Source organism: Urocitellus parryii, chromosome 3, assembly GCF_045843805.1.
Source record: "Urocitellus parryii isolate mUroPar1 chromosome 3, mUroPar1.hap1, whole genome shotgun sequence".
In the NCBI taxonomy this organism is placed as follows: domain Eukaryota; kingdom Metazoa; phylum Chordata; class Mammalia; order Rodentia; family Sciuridae; genus Urocitellus; species Urocitellus parryii.
In genome coordinates this window covers 117,499,492-117,520,806 of record NC_135533.1, presented here as the reverse complement: position 1 = coordinate 117,520,806, position 21,315 = coordinate 117,499,492, and the positions used below count along the sequence as shown (strand labels likewise).

Sequence of the window (21,315 nt, the reverse complement as noted above, 5' to 3'; positions counted from 1 at the left end):
ATCAGAAAGCTAGATAACAAAGGGGAGGTTGGGGTTGTGGCTTAGTGGTAGAGCACTCACCTAGCACATGCGAGGCCCTGAGTTCAATCCTCAGCACCACACAAAAATAAATAAATAAAATAAAGGTATTAAAAAAAAAAAAAAAAGAACAAAGGGATGGGTGGGAATCTGCCTATCGTATACTCTGTGTACTTTAAAAATTAGAACCACATGAATGTATTCCAAAAACAATAATAAATTAAAATTCTAAAAATATATATACTTCCCTTTAATCATTTTGTGTGTGTGTGTGTGTGTGTGTGTATGTGTGTGTGAGAGGGAGAGAGAGAGAGAAAGAGAGATTAAACACAGGGCTTTACAGGCTAGGCAACCACTGAGCTATATCCCCATCCTTTATATATTTTTTAAATTTATTTGTTTATTGCCAGGCACAGTGGCACTCACCTGTAATCTCAACTCCATAGGCTGAGGCAGAAGCATTACAAGTTCAAGACCAACCTCAACAACTTATCAATACTCTGTCTCAAAATGAAAATTAAAAGGACTGGGATGTATAACTAAAAAGAACAAACTAAAAAAAACAAAAAATTTAAAAAGGAGGGAGGGGCTGGAGTATAGCTCAGTGGTAGAATGCTTGCCTAAGATGGGTGAGTCCCTAGGTTCCATCCTCAGCACCACATAAAAATAAATAAACAACAAACAACAAATAAATAAAATAAAGGTTAAATTACTTTTTTTAAAAAAGACTAGGGATGTAGCTCAGGGGTAAAGTGCTTCTGAGTTCAATCTCCAGTATCTAGGAAAAAAACAGACTGTTCACTGGTAATGACGATAGTAAAAAGTTGGAAATCACCTAAACATTTAACAATAGTAACCAAAAGAATGTCTAAATAGCAATAAAAAAAGGTATTATAGAAGTAGAGTGTTTGACATGGAATGATGATAAAGTAAGTAGGAAAATGCAGGTATAAAACAGCAGGGGGGAGCTGGGGTTATGGCTGAGTGGTAGAGCCCTTTCCTGGCATGTATGAGGCCCTGGGTTCGATCCTCAGGAAAAGAAAAGAAAACAAAAGAGTCTGTCCATCTACAATCTAAAATTTTTTTAAAACATTAAAAATAAAAAAAATAAAACAGAAGGTTAAAAAAATCAATGGAATGTTTGATTACAACTCTGTGAAAATTAATTTTTGTTTCTATAAACATAGAACACGGATTGATTCACCAAGTTGGTGATGAGTGTATCTAGGAGATAGAATTGAGGGTATTACTCTTTACTTAACTATATTGTGATTTTCCTAAAACATCTTGTATCATTTCATTCATTCTGGAAAATGTTGGAAAGGCATTTTAATCACATAAAAAAAATTTAACATAATAATAATATATAACATAAACCATTAGTCTACATTAATAATTCATATTCCTAATTTACATCTTTTATATATTTGTAATTATATTCAAATGCATTAATATTTATCATATAGATATAATTATATATATATATATTTTTTTTTTTTTTTTTTTAAGCCAAAAGAGCTCCAGGATCCCACTGAACTGGTATGCAGCATTTATCTGTACGAGGGATGACTGATGGTGTTGAGAAAGAAGATGGCCCATCGCTTTCAGAAAATTCTCCAAGAGATACACCACCCAAAAAAAGTTCAATAATATTGTTAATAATATTCATTCTGTGTATTAAAACACCAAAACTTATTCCTCTTATTTGGTTGTCACTTTGTAACTGGTATGCAATCATCCTCACATACCCTACTTCCCTGTCTTCCCCAGCCTGTGGTAACCACTACTCTGTTCTCTACTTCTATGAGCTCAATTTTTTTAGATTCCAAATATAAGTGATATCATGTGACATCTGTCTTTCGATGCCTGGCTTACTGTACTGAAATAACACACTAAATCCCAGAAAGATATATTATGTTAATTTAAAATAAAGAAAAAGATCAACAAATAATTTAAAATACAATCAGTATTAGGTTGAAGAATACAGTGATTAAAAGCAGACTCTGATTTAGACTGCATCAAACCCAGCATATTTCATTGTCTTTGGGTAAGTTACCTAAACTCTGTGTACAAACTTCTACAACCATAAAATGGGATAAAAGTAACTATTTCAATAAGGATGTTGTGTTATTTAACTGAATCAAGTTATATAAAGGCCCTAAAATAGTATCCCATACATGGTAAGTCTGGAATAAACAAAATAATTACCATCTTTTTTGGTGGGGGCGTGGGAGCGGGTACCAGGGATTGAACTCAAGGGTACTCAACCTGAGCCACATCGCCAGCCAGCCCTTTTGTATTTTATTTAGAGACAGGGTCTCACTGAGTTGCTTAGTGCTTCCATTTTGCTGAGGTTGGCTTTGAACTCTCAATCCTCCAGCCTTAGCCTTCCAAGACTCTGGGAATACAGACATACGACACTGCACCCAGCTTAATTACCATCTTATCATCATCTTTTTTTTATATAAACCTTTTTTTTTTTTAATGTGGTGCTGAGGATCAAACCCAGGGCCTCACATGTGCTAGGCAAGTGCTCTACTGCTGAATCACAACCCCCAGCCCCTTATCATCATCTTAACAGGACAGTGGAGCTGCTAATATTTTCTACCTTGTGCCATTTTATATTTTTCAAACTTCCTGTGATAAACCTATGTTATTTTTTAAACTACATAAAATGGTAATTCAAGCTAAGCATAGTGTTACATGCCTATAACCTTAACTATTCAGGAGGCTAACTAAGGCAGGAAGATCACAAATTTAAGGTCAGTCTGGGCAACTTAGTGAGATCCTGTCTCAAAATAAAATCTTAAAAAGGCCAGTCTTGATCACTCATGCCTGTAATCCCAGCAATCAGGAGGCTGGGGCTAGAAGACAAAAGTTCATGGCTAGCCTGGGCAACTGAACAAGACGCTACCTCAAAATTTTTTAAATAAATAGATAAATAGGGCTGGGGAAGTAGTTCAGTAGCAGAGTGTCCCTGGATTCAATCCTCAGTACCACAAGGGAAAAGGTTATCTTAAAAATTGCCTAAGGGCTGGGGATATAGCTCAGTTAATAGAGTGTCTGCCTTGTATGCACAAGGCCCTAGGTTCAATCCCCAGTACCACAAAAAAAAAAAAAAAGAAAGAAAGAAAGAAAACAAATTGCCTAAAAAGTTTCCACAATTTCTGTCACTCTTTAGAACTTATCAATACTAATTAAAAACAAAATTATAGTTAGTAAAGTACTTACACTTTTTTATTTTGCAGTACCAAGGATTAAACCCAGGGGATCTCTACACTGATCTACTTACTCAGTGACACTGCAGGGACACCAGACTCATCTCTGTCCTGCTGAGATACATGTGAGGTACAAAGCATCAATGAGACAATCTTACTAATAAAATAAATAAAAAGTGTCTGAGCTATGGCTCAGTGGTTAAGCTCCCTTGAGTTCAATCCTTAGTAACAAACAAACAAACAGGGTTGGGGATGTAATTCAGTAATAAAGCAACCCTAAGTCAAATCTCTAGTACCAAAAAAAATAAAAATAAGTAAGTAAATTTAATTTAAGCTAGGAATGTTGGTGCTCGCCTATAATTCCAGTGATTCAGGATACTGAGGCAGGAGGATAGCAAATTCAAGGCCAGCCTTGGCAATTTAGCAATGCCCTGTCTCAAAATAAAAATAAAAAGAACAGGAGATATAGATCAGTGGTAAAGTGCCCCTGGCATCAATTCCCAGTCCTCCTGCAATATAAAATAAATTATGATTTTAATAAATTTAATTTTAAAAAATGAAAATAGCTGGAAATAGTGATACATGCCTATAATCCCAGCAACTCAGGAGGGGAGGATCACAAGTTTGAGGCCAGCTTTGGCAAGACCCTATCTCAAAATAAAATTTTAAAAAGAGCTGGGTCTTCAGCTCCAAGGCAGAATGCTCCTGGGTTCAATTTCCAGTATGATAAGCTAATTAGGGGCTGGGGATGTGGCTCAAGCGGTAGCGCGCTCGCCTGGCAAGCGTGCGGCCCGGGTTCGATCCTCAGCACCACATACCAACAAAGATGTTGTGTCCGTCGAGAACTAAAAATAAATATTAAAAATTCTCTCTCTCTCTCTCTCTCTCTCTCTCTCTCTCTCTCTCTCTCCTCTCTCACTCTCTCTTAAAAAAAAAAAAAAAAGCTAATTAAAAAATAAAAACAAAAATGCCCCCTTACTCAGTGACACTGCAGGGACACCAGACTCATCTCTGTCCTGCTGCAATACATGTGAGGTACAAAGCATCAACGAGACAATGTTACTAAAAAAGATTCAACTAAGTCTTCAAAGCAGGGCTTCTCAATGCAGGCACCTTTTTTTTTTTTTAATTAATACAGCATTACAGTTAAACACAGTAGTTGGGTTTATCCTGATTAATTTGTAATGCATAGAATTTAAGTTCATGTTCCCCACTTTTCTCACTCCTCCTCCCTTCCTGTTCTCCTTCATCTACTCTACTGATCTTCCTTTCATTCTTCTATTTATTTATTTTTTGTTGGTTATTTCTATTTATCCATAAAGGTAAAATTCCCTGTGGTATATTTATATATACACGTAGCATGATTTTTTAAATCTTTTCTGCATTTCCTCCCCTTTCCCATCCTTCCTCTCTCCTTCCTGATCTTCTTCTCTTCTACTGATCTTCCCTTTATCTTTATGATATCCAATCCTCTCCTCCTTTCCTTTATTTTATTCTAGCTTCCACATATGAGTTTACCCTTGATTTTCTAACACTGGCTCATTTCATTTAGACTGATGTTCTCCATTTCCATCCATTTACAAGCAAATGCCATAATTCCATTCTTCTTTACGGCTGAGTAAAACTCCATTGTGTGTATATACCACAATTTCTTCATCTATTCATCTATAACACATATCTAGGTTAATTCCATGATAATTGTGAATTGTGCTGCTATAAACTTTGAAGTGGCTGTATCACTATAGTATGATTCTTTGGGATATATACCAAAGAGTGAAATAGCTGGGTCATATAGTGATTCCATTCCTAATTCCATGTAGGCACCATTAATATTTTGAGCAAAATAACTGTGAGGGACTACTTTCTGCATTGTGGGACATTTAGAAAAATTCCTGATTTCTACCCACTACATACCAGCTGCATACCTTCTTCCCACTACCCATTTAAGAAAATAAGAATTATCTCAAGACATGACTAAATATCCTGGAGCAGAGAACCTCAGTTGTAACCTCTAGTTTACAGAATAAGTAAGTTAAAACTTATTGCATACACATGCAATCACATAAATCCAGAAAGGGTATTCTACAGCCTTCCTACTCAAATTGTTGTGTAAACACCAGCAATATGTGAAAACACAGGAGCTAGCTAGAAAAGCAAATTTATCCCATCCAATCCTAAACTGATAAGAAAAAACATTTTAAGTCAGACACAGTGGTACATACCTGAGGCTGAGACAGGAAGATTGCAAACTTGAGGCAAGCCTGAGCAATTTAATAAGAGCTTGTCTCAAAATAAAATCTAAAAATAGACTGGGATGAAAGCAGGGCATGGTGGTGCACACCTGTAATCCCAGCAGCTCAGGAGGCTGAGACAGGAGGATCACAAGTTCAAAGCCAGCCTCAGCAAAAGGCGAGGTGCTGAACAACTCAGTGAGAGCCTGTCTCTAAATAAAATACAAAATAGGGCTGGGGATCAGGCTCAGTGGTCGAGTGGCCCCGAGTTCAATCCCCAGTACCACAAAAAAATAAAATTTTTAAATTAAATAAAAAGAGCTCAGGATGTGGCTCAGTGGTTAACTGCCCTGGGATTCAATCCCTTGGGTACTAAAAAAAAAAACAAAAAAAAAAAACAAAAAAAAAACAAAGGACCTGGGATGTAGCTCAGTGGTAGAACACTTACCTAACATGAGCAAGGTCCTAAATTTGACTAGTACCAGGGGGAAAAAAAAAGTTTACAGGATAAGCATTTTGTACAAAATCCCAGTGGGTAGATCACATGCACATTAAAGTATATTGTTTATTTTTCTTTTTTTCATTCTTTTTAGGGCTAGGGATTAAATCCAGGCAAATGCTCCTCAGTTCCAGAACTACTAACCTAGAGTCTTCAACAAGTGAATGGTTAAAACCAACACAGTGGCACATGCATGAAACCCCAGAGGCCCAGGACACTGAAGCAGGATCCCAAGTTCAAGGTGAGTCTCAGCAACTTAGTGAGGCTGTCTCAAATTAAAAAATAAAAAGGGATAGGGATGTGGTTCAGTGGGACAGCACCCCAGGCTTAATACTGGGTGAGGAGGAGAATATTTAATCCCCAATACTGGGTGAGGGGGGAATAGACTAAACATAAATTATTCTGAGGACAACTAAGGAAATCTGAATACACACTACATTGTGTATGATACAACAGAATTACTATTACAACGTTTTAATTGTGAAATGTGATAATAATATTATTTTATATATAAAAATGTTCTGTTTTAGAGTAGGGAAGAAGAGCATGAGAAGAAGATTACCACTAAACAGGGACAAGAGGTGGGAGGGAATAGGAGGGAGAAGGGAAATTGCACGGAAAAAGGAAGGAGACCCTCATTGTTATACAAAATTACATATATCATAGTGTGAGGGGGAAGAGGAAAAAAAAGAGAGAGAGAGAAATGTGTCACAGTAGATTGGGTAGAGAGAGGTGATGGGAGGGGAGAGGAGGGAAGGGGGGATAGGAAGGGCAACAGAATACAACAGACATTAATATTGCTGTATGTATAAATGTGGCTGTATAACCAATGTGATCCTGCAATCTGTACACGTGGAAAAATAAGAATTCATACCCCATTTGAATCAAATGTATGATATGTCAAGATCATTGTATTATCTTGAGCAACTAATAAAAAAAATGTTCTGTTTTGGTTTTGCATAAGAATAAAATGTTATAATATCTACAATTTACTTTAAAATAAAATTTAGCCAAAAAATGTATGAAGCAAAATAATAACCGATAAATCCAGGGATTGGGTACGTAGGTTTGTTATATTATTTATTCACTCCTTTTTTTTCTGCATGTTACCATTTTTCAGAACAACAAGTTTGGAAGGTTTAAAAATGTGTACATAAATCAACACATATCAAACTTAATAAAAGTACTAGGAAAAAAAGTATGGAAGGTTTAAATACAAACAGTATGCTAGATTAGATCCTAGAACAACAAAAAGTACATGAATGGTATAAGTTGTGAAATCTGAAAATTCTGAAATTTTGTTAATGCTAGTGACCCAATGCTAATCTCCTAATTTTAGCAAATGTTACTTGGTTATGAAAATTGGTTAACATCAAAAGAAAGTTTTAACATTATAAAGGAACTCTTTATAGTGTACTATCAACAATCTCTTTGTAAATGTAAAATTATTTCAAAATAAAAAGGTTAATTAATTTAATTATTTTAAGTTAGAAAAGAATCAATTAATCAACCAACCAATACATACATAGTGAAGTACCCGAACATACTTGTAAAAGTCTTCATAGAATCGCCCTTTGTGATCCTGTCGAATTGAGGCTTGATTTATTTCAGGAAATTCATCTGAAAAAGAGCCAATATAGTATTTAGAGCATATTGAAAAAAATAAATTCACAGCTTTGTAAGCTTCCTCTTCTGGGTTGAAGATTTGTATAACAAAAATATGAAGATAATTGTGTATCTATTACGTTCATTTTATGATGAATCACAATCCACAGACTTCTTACATACACTGATATACTATGCTATTTTATTTTCTATTTTACCCTGTTCTCATACAAAGAAGATGAAAAGAGTAGCTGGGGATAAATGTAGATAACCAAGCAAGGTGATGTGCACCCGGATTCCCAATTATTACTCAGGAGGCTGAGGCAAAAGGAACCAATGAGCCCAGGAGTTTGAGTTATGCAACATAGATTTTACTCTCAAATAAATAACAAAAACTAAAAAAGAAAAAAAATTACTCACCAATAGATTTTGCATCATAGAAAGTTCTAGAAAACAGAACCACTGTCACTTCATGACTGCAGTTCTTCTCCTAAGCATAAGTAGAGAATAAAAGGACTCAAGTTTATTTCATTTACTTCACAATATAGCGGCCTGCATGTACACAATATTCTATTTTAGGAGATTCAGCAATAGCGCACAGAATTGAGTAATGACGTCATATAATTGTAGAAAGCATATAGGAGGGCTGGAGATGTGGCTCAGCGGTAGTGCGCTCGCCTGGCATGCGTGCGGCCCGGGTTCGATCCTCAGCACCACATACCAACAAAGATGTTGTGTCTGCCGAGAACTAAAAAATAAATATTAAAAAAAAAATTCTATCTCTCTCTCTCTCCTCTCTCACTCTCTCTTTAAAAAAAAAAAAAAAAAAAAAAAGAAAGCATATAGGACAGAGCACTACTGAGAGTCAGAAGACTGATCAAGTCCTGGCTCTGAAACTTACCACACATGACCTTGCGCAAGTTACCCAAAGCCCCAGGAATGTACAAAGTGCTTGAAAACCCGCAAATCACCAATATGCAAATGTTCCTATCTTCCAACTCTTAATTTAGCATGAAATCAGTCATTCCAGTATTTAAAACTCAAGATGTTTGCACTTGTTTTACAGTAGTGTATTTTTTGTGGGTTTTTTTTTTTTTTTTTATTTCCTCAGACTTCAATCTAGGGAAGAAGAATAGCACTCAATGTATTGGATTCAAGATCAAAAATACTTCCATATCTAATCACCATTGTAGCATGAGGAATAGGGGCTGCCGGAGAAATGGAGGTATAAGCCAAGGGCATAAATTATCTTTTAGATGGGGAGTGAGAGCTACTGAGAATAAATATTTCCATGGAGTCTGGAGATAACATCCTAAAAGAAGGGTGTTTACAGACGGATGTGAAATGTGGCTACTTGTAATAAGTTAGTAAGCTCAGTTTCAGTTCTTCCAACCCCATCTCTATCCCAACAATACTTTCTAATCATATAATTCAGTATTCACCATATAGGCATACAACTTAATGCACTATATACCACTATATGTTCTTCCATGGCTGTATCTCAAGTGTACAGAAATTCCTAAATACAAGTCACAGTACCAAGAACGGAGGACTAGAAAAGAACAGACCTTCATTAACTACCCACTAAGTTACTGAACTCCAAATGCTCCAAAGTCAACATTCTTGTCAAATTTTGATATAAGAGGTTCACAGAAAATAGGTCACAATGCACTAGAGTGGGCAGAAGAGTTTCTTGACTCATGTGATGGAAAAAGAGGGATTACTTTTCTTTCCATTTTGCAGAAAAGGAAAGTGATGCTGAGAGAGACTGAATAATTCTCCAACATCAAAAAGCTAATCAGGCTGATGGCACATGCCTATAATTCCAGCAATTCAGGAGGCTGAAGCAGGAGGATCGAAAGTTCAAGGCCAGCCTTAGCAATTTAATGAGGTCCTAAGCAACTCAGCAAGACCCTGTATCAAAACATATTTTTTAAAAAAAGGGCTGGGGGGGGGGAATAACTTTATGTTCTTTTCCACTACATAATATGACCTGAAATACTTTTTTGATCAGGATGATGTTTCCATGTGAAATAAAGGTCAGCTAATTTGTAGGTTTTTAAAAATTGTGGTAAAATAAATGTAACATAAATGTACTATTAGTGTCATTTACTACATTTACAGTGTTGTGCAACCATCACTACTACATAGTTCCAGAACATTTTCATCACCCCAAAAGGAAATCCCATGTCATAGTCACTCCACCCTCAGTCCATTGCAACCACAAATCTACTATTCACCTCTATATATTTGTTTATTCTGGACATTTCAGGCAAATGAAATGGTCATTTGTTTAGATTTTCCCATTTAGCATGTTTTCAAGATTCATCTTGGTGGCACATGCCTATAATCCCAGCAACCCAAGAGACTGAGGCAGGAGGCTCATTAGTTCAAGGTCAGCCACAGCAACTTAGCAAGGCCCTAAGCAACTGAGCAAGACTATATCTAAATAAAATATTTAAAAGATATGGGAACATGGCTCAGTGGTTAAGCACCCCTGGGTACCAAAAAAAAAAAAAATCATCCATGTCATAGCATATATTAGTACTTCATTCCTTTTTGCAGCTGAACATACTATATTGTATGGATATTCCTGATTTTATTTATTCATTCATTAGCTTACAGATATTTGTGTTGTTTCCACTTGTTATCTATTATGAATAATGTTGTTAGGGATATGCATGTGGGATGGAAGTATAGTTCAGTGGTAGAGTAACTTGCCTAGCATGTATGAAGCCCTAGGTTCAATCCCCAGCACACACAAAAAAAGAATATGCACATATGAGTTTTTGTGTGAATATGTTTTCAATTCTATCAAGTATAACTTGCCCTCCATATGAATGGATCCACTCTCCACAAATAACCAACCATAGATCAAACATACTCAAGAAAAAAATTTCATCATACTGAATATGTACAAACTTTTTTCTTCCCATTATTTCCTAAAGAATACAACACAGCAATTATTTGCACAGTGGTTACCTTATATTACGTATTGTAAATAATCTAAAGATTATTTAAAGTATATGGAAAGACACATAGATTTTATGCAAAAGTTACACCATTTTATATAAGGAACTTGAGCATCCATTCCAAAGATTTTGGTATCCACAGGAGGACCTGGAACTCTATGGATAATGAGGAATGATTATAGACTCCCAAATATGGAACTGCTGGGTCACACAGAAATTCCATTTAATTTATTAAGGAAATAACAACTTATTTTCCATAGTGGCCATACCATTTTACATTCCCAGCCACAATATATAAGAGTTTCAAATTCTCCATATTCTCTCTAATACTTATTATACATAGTTCATTTTATAAAAAAGTATTATTAGATACAAAATAGTGCTGGGGATGTGGCTCAGAGGTTGGGTGTCGCTGAGTTCAATCCCTGGTACCAAAAAAAAAAAAAAAAAAGTATTCCTAGAGCCTGGGAATGTGATTCAATGGTAGAGCATATATGAGGTCCTGGGTTAAGTCCTAGCATCACACACCCACATGCACATATATGTATGTATGTATAATTAGTTGTCTTAGCAAATGTGAAGTGGTATTTCACTGTGGTATTAGCTTGTATTTTCCTAATGACTAATACTTGGACACCTTTTTACATACTTATCCATTTGTATATGTTCTTCGGAGAAATATATATTCAAGTCCTTTGTCCATTTATTAATTAGTGTGACTTCTTGAGTTCTAAAAGTTGCTGATATTTTCTCAATGCTATTTTCACTTTCTTGCTAGTGTCCTTTGAGGCACAAAGTTTTCAGTGTGTCTGCGTGTGTGTGTGTATGTAAATTGAAACCAGAGGACCTTGTACATGCTAAGCACATGCTCAACCACTGAACTACAACTACAACTCTGTTGAACTTTCATTTTTTAAAAAATATTTTTAGTTGAAGATGGACACAATACCTTTGTTTATTTAATTTTTTTATGTGGTGCTGGGGATCAAACCCAGTGCCTCACAATAGCTAGGCAAGCGCTCTATCACTGAGCCACAACCCTAGCCCATATTTTCAAAGTTTAATTTATTTATTTCTTCTTCAGTTTGTTGTACTTTTGCTGACATCTAAGAAGCCCTGCCAAATCCAAGATCATAAAGATTTCCCTTAAGTGTTTTTTTAAGAGTTTCAAGGTTTTAGCTCTTATATTTAGGTCTTTAATTTTGGTTAATCTTTATATTTGATTGAGATAAGGATCCAAATTCATTCTTTTCCATATGGATATACAGTTGTCCCAGACCACTTGTTGAAGATATTGTTCTTTCCCCAACTATATGAACTTAAAACCCTTATCCAAAATCAACTACCATAGATTTCTGGACTTTTAATTCTATTCTACTGATCTATATGTGTATCTTTATTCTAGTATCACTGTTGTAATGACTGTAGCTTTGTAGTAAGTTTTAAAATTAGTTAAATTTGAATCCTCCAAATTTTTTCTCCTTTACAAGACTGTTTCTGGCTGTTCAGGATTTCTTGAAATTCCACATGAACTTAGAATCAACCTTTCCAGGGCTGGGGATGTGGCTCAAGCAGTAGCGCGCTCGCCTGGCATGCGTGCGGCCCAGGTTCGATCCTCAGCACCACATACAAACAAAGATGTTGTGTCCGCCGAGAACTAAAAAAAAATAAATATTAAAAAATTCTCTCTCTCTCTCTCTCTCTCTCTCTCTCTCTCTCTCCTCTCTCACTCTCTCTTAAAAAAAAAAAAAAGAATCAACCTTTCCATTTCTGCAAAAAGGTACTGAACTGTAGATTGCTTTGAGTAGTATAGTCATTTTAACAACATCAAGTATTTCAATCTGTGAATACAAGCTCTCTTTCTTTTTATTTGGGTCTTTATTAATTTCTTTCAGTAAGGTTTCATAGATTTTAGTATACAAGTCCTGCCAGTCCTTGGATAAATTATTTCCTGAAGTATTTTATTCCTTCTGATGTTATTGTAAATGCTATCTCTAATTTCCTTTTTTGGTTGTTCTTTGATGGTATACAAATATCAATTTTCTGTGAAGATTTTATATCCAGAAACTCTACTTGATTTAGCACTAATAAATTTTTTGTAGATGGATTTTTAGGATTTTCTACATATAGGATCATGTTATTGGAAAACAAAAATAAGTTTTACTTCTTTTCCTATTTGGATATCTTTTTTTTAATTTTTTATTTGTTTTAATTAGTTATATATGACAGTAGAATGCACTTATATACTTTGATATATCATACATAGATGTGATATAATTTCTCATTTTTCTGAGTATACATATTATAGAATCACATTGGTCCTACAGTTACATATATACATAAAGTAATAATGTCTGTTTCATTCTACTATCTTTCTTATCCCCAAATCCCCTGCCTTCCCCTCCTTTCACTTCCATCTACCTAAAGTAACGCTTTTTTTTTTGCATTACAATTCTTAATACACATATATATCACAATTTTTGTATCTGTTTGTGTATAAAGTATATTGACACCTAAATCTTTTTTTTTTTTTTTTTTTTTTTTAGAGAGAGAGAGAGACAGACAGAGAGGGAATTTTAATATTTATCTTTTTTAGTTTTGGCAGACACAACATCTTTGTTTGTATGTGGTGCTGAGGATGGAACCTGGGCCGCACGCACACCAGGAGAGCGTGCTACCGCTTGAGCCACATCCCCAGCCCCAACACACACCTAAATCTTTATACATGTACTTTGTATAAGGATGTCCATCACATTCCACCATCCTTGCTAATTCCCTGCCCCCTCCCTTTTTCTCCCACCCCTCTTCCCTATCTAGAATTCATCTATTCCTCCCATGCTCTCCCTCCCTACCCCACTATGAGTCAACCTCCTTATATCAGAGAAAACATTTGGTATTTGTTTTTGGGGGATTGGCTGACTTCACTTAGCATTATCTTCTCCAAAACCATCCATTTACCTGCAAATGCCATGGTTTTGTTCTTTTTTAATGCTGAGTAAAATTCCATTGTGTATATGCCACATTTTTTTTTATCCATTCATCCACTGAAAGACATCTAGGTTGGCGCCACAGTTTAGCTATTGTAAACTGTGCTGCTATAAACATTAAAAACAGTATGCTGTTTTTAAGTCCTTTGGGTATAGTCTGGGGAGAGGAATAGCTGGGTCAAATAGTGGTTCCATACCCAGTTTTCCAAGGAATCTCCATACTGCTTTCCATATTGGCTGCACCAATGTTCAGTCCCACCAGCCATGTATGAGTGTCCTCGCCAACACTTATTGTTGTTTGGCTTCATAATAGCTGCCATTCTGACTGGAGTGAGATGATATCTTAGAGTGGTTTTGATTTGCATTTCTCTGATTGCTAGAGATGATGAGCATTTTTTCAAATATTTGTTGATTGATTGTATTATTTGAATATCTTTTATTTCTTTTGTTGCCTAGTTGCTCTGCCTAGAACTCCTAGAACAATGTTGAATACCAGCGGCAAAAACAAGCACCCTTATTCCTGATTCTAAGTTAAAGTTTTCAGTCTTTCAAACTTGAGTATGATATCAGCTATGGGTTTCATAAATACTCTTTACCATATTGAAATGATACTTAGTTTAGAGTTGAAGTTTTAGGTAACATAGCTTAATTTAAAGCAACTTAATAGAAACAATCCATTTTAAAAATCTGCATTGATTTTTTGATCTTTGTAAATGCCAAGAAGTGGGTTATATGGTGATTCCATTCTTATTTTTTTGAAGAATCTCTCATGGATTTCCAAAGTGGTTGTACTAAATTGCAGTCCACCAACAATGTATCTGTGTACCTTTTCACCCACATCATCACCAGTATTTATTACTATTGGTGTTCTTGATAATTGCCATCCTAATTAGAGTGAGATAAAATCTTAGAATAGTTTTGACTTGCATTTCCCTGATTGCTAGAGGTGCTAACCATTTTTTTCATATATTTATTGGTCATTTGTTTTTCTTTTGAGAAACTTCTGGTTAGTTCTTTTGCCCATTTATCGACTGAGTTATTCTTTTGGCATTGGGTTTTTTGAGTTGTTTATTAATTCTAAATATTAATCCCTGTCAGAGGAGTAGCTGGCAAAGATTATTTTTGTATTCTGTTGGCCCTCTCTTCACACTCTTAATCATTTCCTTTGCTCTGCAGAAGCTTTAATTTGATGGCATCTCACTTATTGAGATGGTTTTATTTCCTGAGCTTTAGGGGTCAGCATACTATAGTCATATAGCCACTTCAATGTTTATAGCAGCATAATTATGGAATCGGCCCAGATGCCCATCACATATATATATACAATAGAGTTTTACTCAGCCATAAAGAAGGATGAAATAATGGCATCTGCCAGCAAATACATGGCAATGAAGAATATCACACTAAGTGATAAAAAGTGATATATGAATTGCTTTTTTGTGTATTTTTGGTGGTGCTGAGGATTGAACCCAGGGCCTCATACATGCTAGGCAAGCACTCTACCACTGAGCCACATCCCCAGCCAGTGCTAAGTGATATAAGCCAGCAGAAAATCAAGAGTCAAATGTCTTTTCTCATATATGGAAGATAGATCAAATAAGGGAAAGAAAGCAGTGGGGGAGTGGTGCAGGGGATTAGATATCACAAATAATAGGAAAGATCAGTAGAACAAAGAAGAACAAAAGGGAGGGAAGAAGGATGGAAAAGGGGAAGAAATATGGAATTAATTAAACAAAATCATGTTATATGAATACATAAATGTACCAGAAGGAATTTCAACTTTCTGTATAAGTAGAAAGTACCAATGAAAAATAAATAAAGGAGCAAAAAGAAGACCAGTAGAGCACAGGAAGGAGAATATGGGGAGGAAAGAGGGGAGGAAAAAGCAGGCAGGAAATAGGGATTGAAATCAAATCCCTAGCATGTAATGAACCCAACTACTATAACTGTAATGCTCTAATTTAAAAAAAAAAAAAAATCTGCATTGACCAATATTTATCCAATGAGACTTAGTTTAGAAGAAGAAACATACCTTCCACTTGGTAAATAGATCAGCAAGGAAACCATTCACAGCTTTCTCAAAATACAGATCCCCTGAAAAGAAATAGTAAGAATATGAGAACTAACCTTATTTCTTGCTTTCATTCTTCTCTAAAAAATAAAAGAAATGAGACCAAAGAGAAAATGGTAGACTCTGCTAGACCTTAAAACAAGATCATAAAAGTCAAAAGTACAAGGAGATTTGTTTCATCCTAGACTTTCTATCAAGCCAAATTTAATATCTGTTTCCCTTAGTTGTAGGCCATGGCTTCAAGGTAAAATGTTAGCTTGGAAAAAAAGCCTAGATTATTGGGGCTGGGGCTGTAGCTCAGTGATAGAGCGCTTGCCTAGCATGCATGAGGCACTGGGTTCGATCCTCAGCACCACATAAAAATAAACAAATAAAATAAAGGCATTTAGTCCATCTACAACTACAAAAAAAATAGTTAAAAAAGAAAAAAACCCAGATTATTGATAAATACAGTATATCTCAAAATGAGAACAACCTAACCTCCAAATATGATTATGCTCATAGTGATATTTAAAGTGTATTAGCAAATAAATGAATTGATAGACCCTGGGAATTCACAAATTATCATCTGTAGTTCTTGCTATGCATAAGTGACCTTGTCAACTCACAGCAAACATTAATGTGTAATTTTGCTAAACACAAATTTGAATATCATGTACCATAAGGCTAATATGTTGGACATAGCATCTAGCATTTTCATTGTTCTCGTTATGTCCTAATTCTAATATAATAAAATAAATTTGGTTATTTCTGTAAGTGCTAGAAAAAGAAATGTAAAATATCAAAGAAGGTATCTGTTGTATCTGTTGCTAACCAGAGTTGTCACTCTGTAACTTTTTTTGGGGGGTGCGGGGGTACTTGGCATTGAATTCAGGGGCACTCAACCACTGAGCCACATCCCCACCCCTATTTTGTATTTTATTTAGAGACAGAATCTCACTTAGTTGCTTAATGCTTCGTTTTGCTGAGCTTGGCTTTGAACTTGCAATTCTCCTGCCTCAGCCTCTCAAGACATTGGGATTACAGGCATGTGCCACTGCACCTGGCACTCTAACTTTTCACTATATACTTAAAGATCAAGGTCTGGCTGGATGTGGTGGTGCACATATATATATACAAACATACAAAAATATAACCTTTATATACCAACTTTATATATTTATGCATAAATATAAAGACTATAGATACATGTGTGTATATGTATATATTATGTGTGTGAATATGTGTGTGTGTGTGTATATATATATATAAATTTATTTCTCAACTTCATACATACATAAAATTTATCTCTATACATATAGTCCGTCTATCTACCTTAGCATCAAGGCACATCTTCAAAGAGTGTCAAGAGTTTACGGTAAAATGATTGCAACTTAGAGAAAACCAGAAAACTCTACCTAGTGGCAGTTACAATCAGCACTTAGAGAACATTACCATAAATATCAAAATGCCACATTTCACAGCTCATCTGAATAAATATGTAAACCATAGCCGACGTAGAACGGAACACCACCTGAAACAGGAGGAGAAAAAACATAATTGCATTAGAAAATAATAATGCAGTCAGGCACAGTGGCCCACGCCTGTAATCCCAGCAACTCAGGAGGCTGAGGCAGGATTCCAAGTTTAAGGCCAACAACTCAGCAAGACCCTGTCTCAAAATAAAATATAGAAAAGGACTGGTGATGTAGCTCAGTGGTAAAGCACCATAGGTTCAATCCCCAGTACTACCAAAAAAAAAAAAAAAAAACAATGATGTTATGATTTTGGTGTTGCAAAATGAAGTAGTTCCTGAAGATCTGTTTTACAACAGTGTAAATAAACTTTACACACTGAACTACACATTCAGTGTTTCCTATTGCTGGGCATGGTGGTTTCCTTTTGTAAATTTTATGTGTTTTAACACTTTTTTTTTTTTTTTGTATGTGGGGATTGAACCCCAGGCACTTAATCACTAAGCCACATCCCTAGCCCTTTTTTATATTTAATTTAGAAGACAAGGTCTCACCGAGTTGCTTAGGGCCTCACTAAGTTGCTGAGGCTGGTTTTGAACTTCCAATCCTCCTGCTACAGCCTCCCCAGCCATTGGGATTATAGGTATGCACCACCACACCCAGCTCAATACTGTCTTTTAAAAAGCATGTTTCTTTTCTTTCTTTCATTTAAACAATTACTCAGCTCATACTCTGGTCCTTGTATTATTGGAAGTAATAAGATTTAGTCCCTGCCCTCTTGGAGTTTATAGCACATGATGTCAATGTGAAAAATATTGCAATATGTACAAACAATCCATGAAGATTCATTCACACAAGAAATGAAGCAGAAAGGGCAGAGAATCCACCTGGGCAAGTCACAGAAAGCTCATTATGGAAACAGAACTCGGGCAAAAATATACCAAATGAAAATGAAATCATTTGCCAGTCTAATAAATTATAATTCAAACTTCCTCTTTGCCCAGACTGCCTCACGGAAAAGCATAAGTGGCATTCTGGCCACATGTGTTTTACCATAGGATCTTTGCCCAGTTCTTTCCTCCTCCATGAGGTACTGAAGAGGCTTGATATGAAAGCAGAATATAAATCTGTGACACTCCTTTAGTTAGTTCATTTAGAGACCTGCTTCTTAAAGACAGAAGCATGTTTAAAGATCATACTCTTGGGGCTTTCTATACTCCCTGGGACATAACAGGCATTTGATAAGTTCATTCTCCTTCTCTAACACACAGAACACAAAGACAAAGAGGAAATATACCTTCCAAAATGTCAACTTTGATCATCTCTGGTATTGATTGGTATGAGGAATTTTGTTCCTTTGGGTTTTGCTTGTTTTGTTTTGTTTTTTGCAGTACTAGGAATCAAACCCAGTGCCTCACACATGCTAAGCAAACAGTGAGCTTTATCCTGAGACCTATTTATTTTTTTAAATTATGACATACTTCAGAAAAAGAAATAGAAATATATATTATCTAAATTTTTTATAATAAACATTTAAGGCTCTGATAATCAAAGTTTTTGTTTGTTTGTTTGTTTTGCTAAGACAGGGAAAGTACAAATTCAAGGCCAGCCTCAGCAATTAACATAACCCCCAACAATTTAGCAATCCTTAGTACCTCCACAAAAAAAAAAAAAAAATTTCTTCAACATGAATTTTGATGGAGACACTCCAACCACAGTACTGCATTCTACAATTGTTTTTTAATGTGCTCTCCACTTTGAAACTGTAAAGTGATAGTTATTATTTCATTCAAAAGGCTTCTAAAAGTCCCTTCCTCTCTTGATTTTTATTTTTGCAGTGTCGGAGATCAAACCCAAGGCCATGTACATGCTAGGCAAGCACTCTATCACCAAGCTACACCCCCAAACAGGTTTGGGTTTTTACAAATAGATTTCTGCAATTCAGTAGTTTCAAGTATATTCACAACATTGTACAAATATCACCATTAATTCCAGAGAATTTCCATCGCTCCAAAAAGAAACCCCATAACCATTACCTCTTATTCCCCAATCTCCCCTCTATGAACTTGCCTATTCTGGATGACATTTCATTAATAATTGTGAATATTTCACACCAATAGAATCATACTCTATGTGGTCTTTTGTGACTGGTTGTTTTCACTCAGCATAATGTTTTCCAACTTCATCCACTTTGTTGCATGAATCCAAAAGAATGTCAAGCTGGAGAGATGAGGGGTTACACTTGTAATCCCAATTATTAAGGAGGCTGAGGCAAAAGGATTGTGAATTCAAGGCCAGCCTAGGCAACATATCGAGACCCCCATCTCAAAAACATTTATTTAAGGGCTGTGGTGTAGCTCGCAGAGCACTTGCCTAGCATGTGTGGGGCACTGGGTTTGATCCTTAGCACCACATAAAAATAAACAAATAAACTAAAGACATTCTGTCCATCTAAAACTACAAAAAAAAATTATTTAAAAAAAAAGCTTTTAAAAAAAATTTTAAAAAAGGAAAAAAAAAGCTGGGCACACTGGTGCATGCCTATAATCCTGGCACCTCAGGAGGCTGAGACAGGAGAATCATGAGTTCAAACCCAGCCTCAACAATGCTGAGGAGCTAAGCAACTCAGTGAGACCTTGTCTTTAAATAAAATACAAAACAGAGCTGGGGATGTGACTCAGTGGCCAAGTGCCCCCTGAGTTCAATCCCTGGTACCAAAAAAAAAAAAAAAACAAAAGAAAAGAAAAAGGACCTCATATTAACACCCCAACACACACACAGAGAGAGACCCTCAATACACTGAAAATTAAGAATTTCATTCTTTTTTTTTTTTGAGAGAGAGAAAAAAAAATTTTTTTTAGAGAGAGAGAATTTTTTTTTATATTTATTTTTATTTTTTTTTTTAGTTTTCAGTGGACACAACATCTTTATTTTTTATTTGTATGTGGTGCTGAGGATCGAACCCAGCGCCCCACGAATGCCAGGCAAGCACGCTACCGCTTGAGCCACATCCCCAGCCCCGAGAAAAAAAATTTTTAATATTTATTTTTTAGTTTTCGATGGACACAACATCTTTATTTTTTTATTTTTATATGGTGCTGAGCATCGAACCCAGCGCCCCGCACAAGACAGGCGAGCGCGTTACCGCTTGAGCCACATCCCTAGCCCAAGAATTTCATTCTTATTGCTGAAAATTATGTAGAAATACCACATTTTTGTTTCTCCATTTATCAGCTGATGAACAGCTGGCTAGTTTCTACTTTTGGGCTATTATACATAATCCTGTTGCAAACATTCATGTACAAGTTTTGGTGGGTACATATGCTTTTCAGTTCTCTCAGGTAAATACCTAGGAATAGAATTTCTGGGTAATATAGTAACTATGCAGTATCCTTGGAAATATAACCCAAGGCTTATAGATGCTAGGCAAATGCTCTACCACTGAGCTACACACAGTTCACTGTGCTTAACTTTTTGAAGAACCATTAAGCTGTTTTCCACAGTGGCTGCACCATTTTACTTTCCTATCAGGACTATATGAGGTGAGAGGATCACTTGAGCCCAGGAATTCCAGGCCAACCTGCATAACACAGCAAGACCCCATCTCAAAAAATAAACATAATAAAAGTTGCAGAAATAAATACTCCCTTTCCCTTTAAATTTAACACTTCTAATCTTTTTTTTTAATATTTATTAGTTGTTTAGTTATAGGTGGACACAATATCTTTATTTTATTTGTATGTGGTGCTAAGGATTGAACCCAGTACCTCATGCATAGTAGGCAAACGCTCTACCTCTGAGCACAACCCTAGCCCTACTTCTAATCTTTTTGGGGTTGGAAAATCAGGTAAGTAACCTGGTAATAAAGTTTTTCTTTAAATAAGCGGTCTGGGGCTAGGGCTGCAGCTCAGTGGTAGAACACTTACCTAGCATGTGTGAAGCAATGGGTTTAATCCTCAGCAACACATATAAATAAATAAAAGTCCATGACAGCGGGCGAGGTAGAACACACCTATAATCCCAGCGGCTGGGGAGGCTAAGATAGGAGGATTGTGAGTTCAAAGCCAGCCTCAGCAATGGCAAGGCACTTAGCAACTCAGTGAGACTCTGTCTCTAAAAGACAAAATAAGGCTGGGGGTGTGGCTCAGTGGTTCAGTATCCTTGAGTTCAATCCCTGGTACCAAAAAAAAAGATTGGACATCCAATTGCACATCCAATAAATGACATTCATCTTTTCAAAAAGAAAAAAAATGTGAGAGA

At 35.8% G+C, this 21,315-nt stretch overlaps 1 protein-coding gene and 1 non-coding gene across 2 annotated transcripts in view; both read right to left on the bottom strand.

Annotated features, from left to right (window-relative positions):
• The window catches only part of Depdc5 (DEP domain containing 5, GATOR1 subcomplex subunit), a 163,037-nt gene that overhangs the window by 120,575 nt on the left and 21,147 nt on the right, over window positions 1-21,315 (bottom strand). The window contains exons 9-12 of the mRNA XM_077796039.1: window positions 17,036-17,114; window positions 15,563-15,624; window positions 7,992-8,061; window positions 7,514-7,586 (exon numbers count right to left, since the gene is read on the bottom strand). Of these exons, the coding sequence (XP_077652165.1) occupies window positions 7,514-7,586; window positions 7,992-8,061; window positions 15,563-15,624; window positions 17,036-17,114 (284 nt within the window). The remainder of the gene's footprint in view (window positions 1-7,513; window positions 7,587-7,991; window positions 8,062-15,562; window positions 15,625-17,035; window positions 17,115-21,315) is intronic.
• Window positions 14,979-15,050, bottom strand: Trnaa-agc (transfer RNA alanine (anticodon AGC)). Its single transcript has one exon. It is a non-coding gene; the product is annotated as a tRNA-Ala (tRNA).